Source organism: Narcine bancroftii, chromosome 12, assembly GCF_036971445.1.
Source record: "Narcine bancroftii isolate sNarBan1 chromosome 12, sNarBan1.hap1, whole genome shotgun sequence".
NCBI lineage: Eukaryota > Metazoa > Chordata > Chondrichthyes > Torpediniformes > Narcinidae > Narcine > Narcine bancroftii.
Window position 1 is genome coordinate 27,642,016 of NC_091480.1, and position 12,281 is coordinate 27,654,296.

Here is a 12,281-nt window from a genome sequence, read left to right on the forward strand (position 1 = left end):
AGTAGATCATTAGATTCTCTCTTGTTGGAGATCACTTGTGTGGCCTGAATGCTACTTACTAGTGCATAACTAAATATTGTCCAGATCTTGCTGCATGCATACTTTAAATTCCTATCTGTGAAGTTCTAAATGAACTAATGGACATTCACTGCCCTGAACCACAGATCCATTGAACACTACAGCACAGAAACAGGTCCTTCGGCCCATCTGGTCTATACTGAACTATTGAGCTGTCTTGTCTCATCGACTTCACCCAGACTGTAGCCCTCCATACCCCTCCCATCCATATACCAATACAACTTTTTCTTAAATATCAAAATTTAGCTGGCATTTACTATTTCATCTGGCAGCTTGTTCCACATTCTTACCACTCTCTGCATGAAGAAGTTTCTCCTAACCTTTGATTTAAGGCTGGTCATTGGTGAAGCAGCTGAAGATGATTGGACCTGGGATGCTGTCCTAAGGAACTCTTGATGTTCTTGGTATTGGATGATTGTCCTTCAACAACTACAACCATTGTTTTTTTGCATCCCACAATTCCAGTTTGGAGTTTCCCCATTAGTTCATTGATGTCAAGGATTTTGTCTTTATAAGCGTGGCATTTATCATTCCAATGTGACATCTTTGAGACTGATATATTGGTTGATTGATAGGTTAATGTGGTTTTTTAAATATTATTTCAATTTTTCCAAGACTCATCGAGAACATTATTAGATACATCATTTTAAAATTACAGAGTCCCAAATCTCACCCCACCCCACCCCACCCCAACTGCTAACAAAAAAAAACAATTGTCCAAAAAAAAAGGGGTGTTTGAGCATGCCTTCATTAATTAGTCCATATCTTGATCTTCAGGAATTCAACACTATTAACATGACTATTTAAAACTTTTTGGAGATGTTAATTTTATCCTTAAGCCAGTATGATTCAAATAAGGCTGCCATATTTTAACAAACATGTCCTAAGATTATGTGATCTTTTCCAGGGGCACACCTTTGCATTTCCATATTCCAGCGAGTAATAAATGGGGAGGGGGAGGGGGGAAGTCAGACTTCTATGTAACAGCGATACATTTGACGTAGACTAGGAGGGAATTGGCCCTCAGGAAGTTGGCCCCGAGGAGAGGCTGGTGGATGTCTGCTCAGACAAATCGCCAAGTGAAGTGGCCATTGCCTAAATGGAGGGGTATAGTATGGGTGCCACAAGTACTTATTGAAGAGTTATTGGCAGCCCGTAACCCGCGCCTTGCCTTCCGGTGGCTTGCATCGGAGGTGGAGGGGAAGCACGCTGAACTCGGCCCCGGTGTTGACCAGGAAGTGTCGGCTTGACACTGTACCCTGGATGTGGAGAAGACTGTTGTGTCAGCCAGCCACCGCAGTTACTAACGACAGCCAGCATTGGCAGTTCCCAGGAACTCGCAGGCCTCACACCCCATTGCTGATGGTAGAAACAATACTGCTCACTGGGGTTTGCAGGCTTGGAGGAAGACTTGTTGGACGGTCTGTCAAGCGACCTCCTGGTAGGCTGATGTTGACGAGAAGAGGCTAAGTGGTCTAACGAAACGCAAGCATCCCTTTTTGCAACCAGAGCAGGTCGGTTCTGGCGGCTACCTTTCTGGGATCCATGAAGTCCTCTTCAGCTATGTGTAGCCTGACGTCCTCAGATAACCTCTCCAGGAAAATTTGCTCGAATAGAGCACAAGGGGTATGGCCATCATTCAAGGTGAGCATGTCTCTCATGAGGGCAGATGGGGCCCTGTTCCCCCAATCAGTCCATGTGTAGCAGATAGGTAGCATGTTCACGCCGTGAAAGCCCGAATGCTTGGATTAGTAGCTCCTTGATGGCCTGATACTTCCCTTTTTCTGGAGGAAGTAGGTAATGCAAGCTGCCGTGAACTGCTTGCAGACACTGACAACATAGTAGAAGAGGATGTCTTCGGCTGTGATGTTCCATACGGCGAACTGCGCCTCAACTTGCTGGAACCACACCAGTGGCTGTGATGTCTAGAAGCTGGGGAGTTTCAACGAGACCTCCTTGATTGCAGGCTGGTTGCTCATTCTTCAGGTTGATGCCGGTTGGACCAGTCAGGGGTCACCACTGTAGTGGCTGCTACTGCTGGAGAGGTTATGCTCAAAGAAGAGACACATACTACGAGAGTGAATTCAACACTGATTTATTGTGCTGGCAGCTCTGTGTTTAGAGGGCTCAGAAGCCCATCTCTGATGTTATCAAGCCATCCGACCGGTGGCATTACAATCCACTCCCTGGGATTGGTCGTTTAGTGCTTCCCCGGGGAGTGGCTAGTCACTGAGCCCCTCTCATCCCCAGATGTGGCTGTTTCCCTAGCTCCACCTGGTTGACTGCCGCTGGCCAGCCCATTGGAGTGGGGTGCTGCAACCATGTGCTGAGTCAAGCGTTAACTTCGAAGTGTGTAGCCCATCGTGGCTGACTGTGTAGGCAGTGGGCTCCCAATGTCCAGATGCCGCTTCGAGCATGGCGTGTTTGGCAGCCCACTACAACTTGTATATTTATTAATTTGTTGCCATATCCAAATTATGTGTTTCAGAATGGGGTTATCTGTCTTCCCAGACAATAATTTAATATTCCATTTGTAAATTAAATCTTCTATCTTCTCACCCTCCATGTGTGGACCAATTTGAGCCCAATCAAAAATATCAATTGGGCTGCCAAATCATTTTTTTTAAATCAGTTGATCGCAGACCACCCAGTGAATAATCCCAAGAAAGTTTTTCCACAGAGTCTCTTGGCATCTTAGAATTCCATATAAATTGTCTGACATACTTGTTAAATGCTTTAAAAGAATAGTACAGTAAAACCTCGTTAGAATGTGATTCGTTAATCTGCGGAATCACTTGTAGTGCGAGTGTCTGTGGATCCCAAACTTTGCAAATAAGTTGATTAAAATTCAGAATACCAATATTAAAAGAATGCGCTCGCTTTCTTCCATTGAAATTGTTAGTTATAGATAGCGGATCCTTCGAAAACTGGTAATATTTGGGTTTGATTATTCGTGGGCACTTTGACATATATGCATCTGTTCCGCGACTCGGTTGTAACGCAGTACGAAATGTTGTTCCCCAACTACTGCGTTCTAACGAGGTTTTACTGTATAAGAACATGCAAGAAGTGAAAGAAATATTGCTGTCTTGGCATCACTTTCATTTTTAATTTTTTAAAAATTTTTCACACTATGAACCATACTGACCAAAATACACACAAACATTTGCCTCTTGAATATACACAGTGTATATTCTCCCCTTTCCCCCCTTCCTTCCCTCCTTCCTTCACCCCCCTCCCCACCCACTCAATGTTCAACATACATGATACATGTAATGATACATTAAACAATGTCATCACGCAATGAAAATAAACAAGAAAATTGTGTAATCTATTTTTACATACTGGGTCAGTTCATTTCGTGGTGGAGGTCCGGGGTTGACTTCCCTGTTGTGTTCCATGTACGGTTCCCAAATTTGTTCGAATACTGTGATGTTATTTCTTAAATTATATGTTATTTTTTCCAATGGAATACATTTATTCATTTCTATGTACCATTGCTGTATTCTCAGGCTATCTTCTAATTTCCAGGTTGACATTATACATTTTTTTGCTACAGCTAAGGCTATCATAATAAATCTTTTTTGTGCTCCATCCAAATTGAGTCCAAGTTCTTTACTTCTTGTATTACTTAGAAGAAAGATCTCTGGATTTTTTGGTATGTTGCTTTTTGTGATTTTATTTAATACCTGATTTAGATCTTCCCAAACTTTTCCACTTTCTCACATGGCCAAATTGCATGTACTGTTGTTCCCGTTTCCTCCTTACAGCGAAAACATCTGTCTGATACTGTTGGGTCCCATTTATTTAACTTTGGGGTGTGGTGTATAGCCTGTGTAACCAATTATATTGTATCACGCGTAACCTCGTGTTTATTGTATTTCTCATAGTTCCGGAGCATAGCTTTTCCCATATTTAATTCTTTATCTTTGTTTAGATCTTGTTCCCATTTTTGTTTGGGTTTACAGCTTATTTCCTCATTCTCTTTCTCTTGCAGTTTGATGTACATGTTTGTTATAAATCTTTTAATTATCATTGTGTCTGTAATCACATATTCAAAATTGCTTCCTTCTGGTAACCTCAGCCTGTTTCCCAAGTTGTGGTAAATATTGTGTCAGTCTGATGTGGCTGATATTTAATTTATTTCTTGTGTTGGTTTGCTCATTAGCTGTGTAGACCAAGTCTGTCTTCGAGATTCTATCTTGGTTAGTGATGTGCTACCCAGAAATTGAAATACCAAGTACAGGCAGTCCCCAGGTTATGAACAAGTTCCGTCCCTAAGTCTGTCTTTCAGTGAAATTTGTAGGCAAGTCGGAACACGTACATATGGTTCTTGTAGTACATATTCTTTTACCTTGCTATGCAAAAAAGAAGAAAAAATATCTTGATTAAAAGTTAACACTTACTCTTGTTCCATCAATGCCTTTCCAGAAGGGGCATTCATGAGGTAACATCATGCGTGAATTGGAGGAACAGTCAGTTCGTAAGTGCAAGTTGTCAGTAAGTCGGACTTTCGAAACAAGGGGACTGCCTGTACTTAATGCCTTGTTGTCAGTGCTGCTTCAAGTAGTCTTCAGAATGAAGGGGCATTAATTCATCAGTTGAAGTACCAAACTAAGTACAGGCAGTCCCCGGTTGAAAACATTTGATTTACGAACAACCCGTACTTGCATACCAAGAAGCCGACTGGAAGTAGAATGCCATGAACTTCCGGTTTGAGCGTGGGTTAACCATATAATCATATAACCATTTACGGAGCGGAAACAGGCCATGTTGGCCTTTCGAGTCCGCACCAGTTCACTGATTTTGTGCACCCTCTTCAGGCATTGGTCCCGGTAGATTAAGCTGCAGGATACTCTTGTGTGATGTTGCCATTGCCCAGCATTGTGAGAGAGTGTGCTGTAGGGTGCTCTCGTACGATCCTGACGTCACCCAGCAGGGAGGAGGGATGGGGGGGGGAAGCGAGTGGGAGGGGGGGACAGGTGGGGGGAGGTGGGAGAGAGGGAGGGTGGTGAGTGGGGTGAAGGGAGTGAGAGCGAAGGAGCCCGATGAGGATCGGAAGGAGCGAAGATGGAGGAGGGCCATGGGTTTGGGTGCTGCTATCACCCAGCATCACATGAGAGTAGCCATCTTTCCATCATCTCCTGTGAGTGTTAACTTTTAATCATGATCTTATAACCGTATGTAGTTACTTTTATTATTTATATACCAGTACCGTATTATTACAGTTAAGATGTTTTAGTGTATTGGGAAGTGTGTTAAATGCATATAAAGGTAAAATATATACTATAGACTAAGATAAACATTTAACTGACACTAAATAAGGACCATATGTACCTTTTCTGACTTGAATACAAATCTGAATTAAAGATTTTCCTAGGTAACAGAACTTGTTTTTGTACCGATTTGCAGGATGTTTGGAGCCAATCCAAGGGAGTAGTCTTGAATAGGTGCTTCTGAGTGTGTACCATTGCACTGCCACTTTTGGTTGGTCTGTTCTGATGATGGGACAGTATGTCCCAAAGATCTTGATGAGTCTATTAGGTATGGTTTTGTTTACTGCTATGTTAGCCTGTGCTTGAGTAGTCTTTGGGACTACTTTGATGTACTCAGTCAAGGTTAAGCAAGTTCATTGATATGAATTCTAATTCATTGATATGGCGGTGTCATCAACACGAGACCTAGCTCTGTCATTACATCTGTATAGTTGATTTTTATTCTTTTGATAAATATTGCTTTATTTGTAGGTATGTGAAATATTTGGAATACGACCTTCTGGTTCATTGTGTTGGCAATGGCAGAACGAGTTGCGGAGGAAGATGTCATCAATGTTTCCATGTTCCAGGGAGATTCTCACAGTGGTAAGTACCTCCATAAAGTAGTGTTGTTGTCATTTTGAGTTTTGATAGCTTTCAACAGTTTACAAAAGATAAAGTAGAATTAAGAGCTCCCTTTGCATAATTTTCTGCAGGAATAAAGGTTAACACTTACAAGCTGTTCACTGAAGTAACATTTTGTAATAGACCATTTTGGTGTTGGAGAAATCTGCTAAAATATTTATTAAGGCTGATCTGTTTCTGAAGACATCAAGTTCAAGTTTATTAACATCTGATTGCACATGTACTATCCAATGAAACAGTGTCTCTCCAAACCATGGTGCCCGCACAAGGCACAGATTACACAGTACATAAAGATCGCATAAATAAACAAAATAAATATATATAAATATTTGTAATGACTTTCACAGTAACAGAATATTGTTCACCAGTCTCACAGCCTGTAGGAGAAGCTATTTCCCAGCCTGGCTGTTCTGATTTTCCACCACCTTGATGGTAGTGGGTTGGAGATGCTGTGTGCCGGATGGAAAGAGCCTTCTACAATTCCTCAAGCCCTATTTAGACAATGCTCCACTAAGTGTCATCTGTATAGGGAAAGGAACACCCAGTGATCCTTTTGGTTGTTTTATTGCTCCTCTGTATACATTTCCTGTCTAATGTTTTGTAGCTAACATAGCACACAATGATGCAGCCAGACAGGATACACTCAACTGTGCTCCTCTAAAAGGAAGTCAAGATGGGGGTTGGTCACCTTGCCCTCCTCAGCCTCCTTAGGAAGTACCTTCTTGGCTAATGAGGAGGTGTTAGGAGTCCAGGACAGATCATCCGTTATATGCACTCCAAAGTAGTGGAGGATGGTTGATCTTCCTCCCCCTGAAGTCTTCCATCGTCGCCTTTATTTTGTCCACTGGACGTGGGTTGTGGTTTTTGCACTATTTTACAAGCCTTTCAATCTCCTTTCTGTAATGCCATTCATCATTGCTGTTGATAATGCTGTTTACAGTTCCCCAAAACTAGCAAATTCTAAAACTTTCAAATGACCTTTACCTTTGACAACTTTTTGGGAAAGGTGTTCACTTCTTTCACAGTTTAAATTGATTCCAATTGTCTTTGCAACGTTTATTAAACAGTATGAATACCAAACATCAAAAGCATCCTATTCAAATGTTCTCTAAGTGTTTCCTTATTCTGACTATTTTGTAATTTGCTACATGGCTAATGGATTTTTCAAAATATATCACTAATCCTTTTAACTCATTGTTATCTGGTTCAGTTGGTGTATTTTTTTTTGTCTGAATCTTATTTTTTCAGCTGTGCAGTTTTTAGCCCCTTTCATACTTGCATCCCACTAAATTGGCCATTCAGTGTCCTGGGATAGGAATTGGGGTTTGGCTTTTCACATTTGACCACTCCTAACTGGGACACTGAACGCTTTCACACTTACAAGGAGCCATCCTCGGGGTTAGGACTGTTCTATCTTCTACTGGTGATGTCATGATGGTCGAGTGATGGTGGACCTGCCCTAAATCCTGATCAATCTATTGTAATAGAATATTTGGGAGATAAATTGGTAAAATTAGAGTAGGTTACATACATACACACACTTTAAAACAGATCTTATTTGAAATACTGAAGAATTCATATTCATTAACTTTGCAGAAACTATGGAGAATGCTGTGCATATTTCACAAGTAGGTGCTAATTGAAATTATGTCATTAATGCAACATGCAAGAGACACTCTGGCTGTTGAAAGCTCTTTGCAAGGGTTTTGATAGAGTGCACAGGAAGGTTATTCCTGGGTTTTTGTTTACCTAAAGAACACAGCTTGACCAAGAAAACTAACTCCTATTGTTTGCTGGAGAAGGTCAGGGGTTTTGCAAATGAGAGAGTCATATGGGCTTTCTGGCAATTGGGGAGAGAGAGAGAGAGAGAGAGAGAGAGAGAGAGAGAGAGAGAGAGAGAGAGAGAGAGAGAGAGAGGACTGAACAGACAGCTGAAACAAGCAGTAGAAGCTGGTTGGAATGGAAACAAACTTCAGAACGGCGATGGCTGGAAGTGCTATCTGTCTGATGTTTCTCTTGGAATAAGAGGAACAGATAGGAACTCTGTGTTAGCCTGAAAGAAATAGGTTATCATCTGGAGAACCCTGATGGGGCAAGTTTCATCAGTAAGACATTGAGGTGACTAATGGTGGTACCTTAGTTGTGGAAATTCTGGAACAACTCATCTCTCTCTGCAAACCCTACGAGAACCTTCCTGAGCGGTAAACATTTACCTTTCAAGCACCAAAGCCTGGTGAAATTTATACATGTTAAATTCTGTGCACAGTATAAACATTGCCTGCAGCCAATGAACTTGGAAGAATGAGAAGTAAGATTGAACTGTGAACCAAGGAACTTTTCTTAAATTTACACACACATTACATACACATGCGCTTAGAATTAGCAGGGGTTTAAGTTGGGTTAGTTAAGTTAGATTTAGATTCTGTTTTCATGTTTAAAAATAATTAAAAACAACTTTTGTTTAAGTAAATACTTGTCTTGGCGAATGTCTGTTGCTGCTGGGTTTTGGGGTCCTTTGGGCTCGTAACAGAATTATGATCTTATAATTGAACAAAATTAATCATGCCTAATTATTACATAATTAACCTTTTTGTACAGCACAGTACAACCCCTTCAGCCCTGTTGTTGTGCTGACCTATATAAATCTTTATAAGGGACCGTGGAAAGCGCTAGCAATAAATAGCAATAGCGGATAATTTTTAAACAGCATGGTAAGGTTGGTAGTTCTATAGCGCTCAATTTGTATAGGTTGGGAAAGTTTGTAGCGCTATCACGAACAATTTATACAGCATGGGAAAGTTGGTAGCCCTATTATGTATAATTTATAAATATCATGGGAAAAAGCGATGGCAGACCTGCCTTCCCAGAATGCCATGCGGCAGAGAAAAGGCTGTATGCCTGGCTGCATGCACGGAGCATTTAAGGAAGGGTTTCTCTACCGCATGGCATTCTGGGAAGTCGGGTCCGCCATTGCTTTTTCCCACGGTCTTTATAAATTGTGCGCTATAGCGCTACCATTTTTCCCAGCTGTTTAAAAATTGTCCACTATTGCTATTTATTTCCTCTCCCACTATGACTTTTCCACGGCAAAGTTTAGACTTTCATTTTAATCTTCCTTTAACGTTCCTGCACTCATGCAAAAACTTGGGTCATTTAAATCCACAATGCAATTACCCAGTTCACCCTTGCTTGATTGCAACGCCAGCATCTGCTGGATTGTACTAGGGGTCAAAGCCGTCAATCCCTAACATGAGATGACATCATCTGATGCCAGCATTGAGCTGATTTTGCTTTCACATTAGACACTTTAAAGGCTGATAGGCAGTTAATTCCTGGAATCACTTGCAATTGTGAAAGGGGCTGTAGTTTGTGCTGTCTTAGAGAAATCTTGCAGCGACAAATGTGCCTTTACAATTATACATGTGATTTTGTGGTTTTTTTTCCATTGTGATTATGAAGATCCTGGAGCATTGATAGATAGGCCATGAAGTAAATTAAATGGAGTTAAACAGGAAATTCTGCAGTCACTGGGATTGTAGTGCAAAACAAGATTGGTGGAGAAACTTAGAATGTCACGTGTTATCTGTAGAAAGTAACCAGTGTTTTTGGCCTGAATCCTTCTTCAAGATATGAGCAAAAAGCAGGCAGGTACCTGAATAAAAAAAGGTGAGGGAAGGGGGGGAAGAGAGGAAGGGGCAGGGGAAGGAGCACAGGCTATCAGGTAAGAAGACATAGATGGGAGCACTGATTGTGGGTGGGGTTATCTCTCTGAATGGGGAGAGGGGAGGTGGAGGAAAGGAGATGAGGATAGGGAAAGAGGTAAGCTGCTTTAAGGTGGCTGAATGCAAAGCCGCATATTCTACCCGAATGCAGCTGTCGGGAGGCCACCTGAAAGCGCAAAATCTGGTCCCGTGGAGTGCTCACCCAACCCTCCTCGGGGAGGTATAATCTCCACATCCGAGCAGTCCCCCGAGGCACCTCAAAGCAACAGCCTAAAAGTGGCTGCTAGGGGGCAGGCTGATGTCAATCAGCCGGCGACCCAACTCCCCGCACCTGACAGCCCCCCTCCCTGCTGCCCCTGCCCCCCAGTGCATGAATTTCTTTATTTAGGTTTTGACCCAGCAAGATTATATCAAAACCAAGGTCAAATAGCCTCTTGCTAATGGTACAAAGAGAGATTCAGCATTCTGTCTTGAGACTGAAATTCATCATCATGGTGAAAGGACCCAGTTTTTCTCCTCTTCTTGCTTCCTGTGTCAGTGCATCCTCACTCCATAGTTTTTAATGCATCTCCCAGATCCATTCAGCTTTGCAAAGGAATTATCCGGGGCACTTGGGTTCACTGTAAATGGGACAAGCAACAGATTTCTTTTCTCCCAGATTGCAAGAATCAGGAAAAGTGGAATTGAAGGGTGATAACAGGGAAAAGGATAAATGATACAGAAATATTTACTTGGGCCAAGTGAGTTTTCCATAACTAAACCTAGAGCAGAGGCCAGTTGACCAGAGGTAGAAAATGTATGGAATCTTTTATGTGGCTTTAAATACTAGCTTCAGGAAGAATTGTAAGCTCTGTTCTTCTATCTGCATTTAATATCAGCTATTTTCTATTCTAAAGAATTTCAATTAAGTGAGAGCCAATCATTTTTAAGGGAGGCCAGTGTGGCTTAACCCAGGCATTCTGCTTTACAGGAACAAATGCTTTTAAGCCTATATCCTTTTTGTTTTGATGTGACATTGCATTGAGAAACATGAGTATCACAGATTTCCTGTATAACTGACAATGAACTGTTAGCTTTTCATAAGGAAGGAAAAAAAAGATGGCTGATTAATTTTGATAAAATTGATTACTTTGTTCATGTATTATATTTAAATAGCTGAATGAAGGGTACACTTCTGTGCTTGGGATGGAAAACTGCTGTAACTAATAGTTGCATGATGCACAGTTTTTAAAAAAAAAAGTTAATATGCTTTTGAATACAAAATTGGCTATTGTCCTCTCCCATTTTGCTCCCGGTCATGGCCAGCAAAACTACCGCAGTTGTCCCTTGCCTTCAACTTCCTGCATTATTTATGGTGTGATGATCCAACTGATATTTCCCAATTCTTCAAATATAACAGAGAAAATGCTGGGAAAAATAAAATTTAGGTTATTCATCTGACACATTCCTTTTCTCTCTCCACAGACACTGACTGGTCCCCTGTTTTATTTCACTTTTCAGCATCTGAAGTGATTTGCTTTTGTCCCATTCTGTTTTCAACAAATTGGCCTGTTCCACTTTCTACTTGTAGGCAAAATCCAAGGACAGCTTCAAATGCGTAGAAATGATTTGAATTTTTCATTCCTATTGTTTTAAAATTTCTGTTACAGTTTGGAGAGAGCCTCGTATTACACCAGTCATCACCATCTCTGACAATTCTGACTCTGATGACGACCCGTCAGTCGTGCCCGTTAAGAATCCACTGACAGAAGATCAAGATGTTTTGTTAGTTGAGGTACTGTGTGGTTTGCTTTCTTCTACTGTTGTGAAACAGATCTGGGTGTTATATCATTGCAAACTGTAATGATGCTTCTCTAAATATTGTGAGTTATTTGGGAGTTTGCATTGCCAATAAAGAAGAGCAAATGATCACACAAAAGAGAAATAATAAAGTATTTAAAAACATTAGAAAATTGTTCTTTTGTATTTTGAATAGCTACTTTGCTTTTTTCCACTTTAAAGAATAAAGGCAGCTGTTGTTTGTGTGAATTATGGTCGCATGCATATCTGTGAATAATGGCCAGTGAAAAGTGATGCTTGGACACCTATAAAGAGTTTGTGCATAGTGTAACATCTCTCATCGTTTCAATTGTATCTTGTAGGGTCCTGGTGCTCTAAATGTGCATGACAACTTTTACAAGATATGAGTGGTCATTCATCCTTTGCTGGCCACTGCCTCACCTGAATTAGCCACCATTTTCAGAATTTTCGTCTTCTTTTCTTCTCTTCTCAAATGTATTTGACAGATTTTTCAGACTAGAGAACCAAAGACCTGGAATATCTTTCAAAATTATACATCTCTCATCTTATTTAGAATACTGAAGACTTTTGTCTAAGCTGTTAGCCTTCTGAGCAAGTATCTTGTAATGGCTTAGAGTCAAATTTGACGGCATATAAAATACCCCTTTCCCAACATCCCCCTCCCCACACAATTTCAGCAGGGAATATTAAGAAATTTTTTTTAGTGGTAAATGTTTCTCAATTCCTTGACCCACCTGCACAAGCCACTGTAAAATACTTCAAAATCAAGCAGTTTCATTTC

General features: G+C 41.0%; 1 protein-coding gene across 1 annotated transcript in view; it reads left to right on the plus strand.

The window, feature by feature from the left end:
- rnf216 (ring finger protein 216) overlaps window positions 1–12,281 on the plus strand; it is a 165,357-nt gene that overhangs the window by 18,802 nt on the left and 134,274 nt on the right. Inside the window, exons 2-3 of the mRNA XM_069904735.1 lie at window positions 5,826–5,939; window positions 11,350–11,474. Of these exons, the coding sequence (XP_069760836.1) occupies window positions 5,873–5,939; window positions 11,350–11,474 (192 nt within the window). The 5' untranslated portion in view covers window positions 5,826–5,872. The remainder of the gene's footprint in view (window positions 1–5,825; window positions 5,940–11,349; window positions 11,475–12,281) is intronic.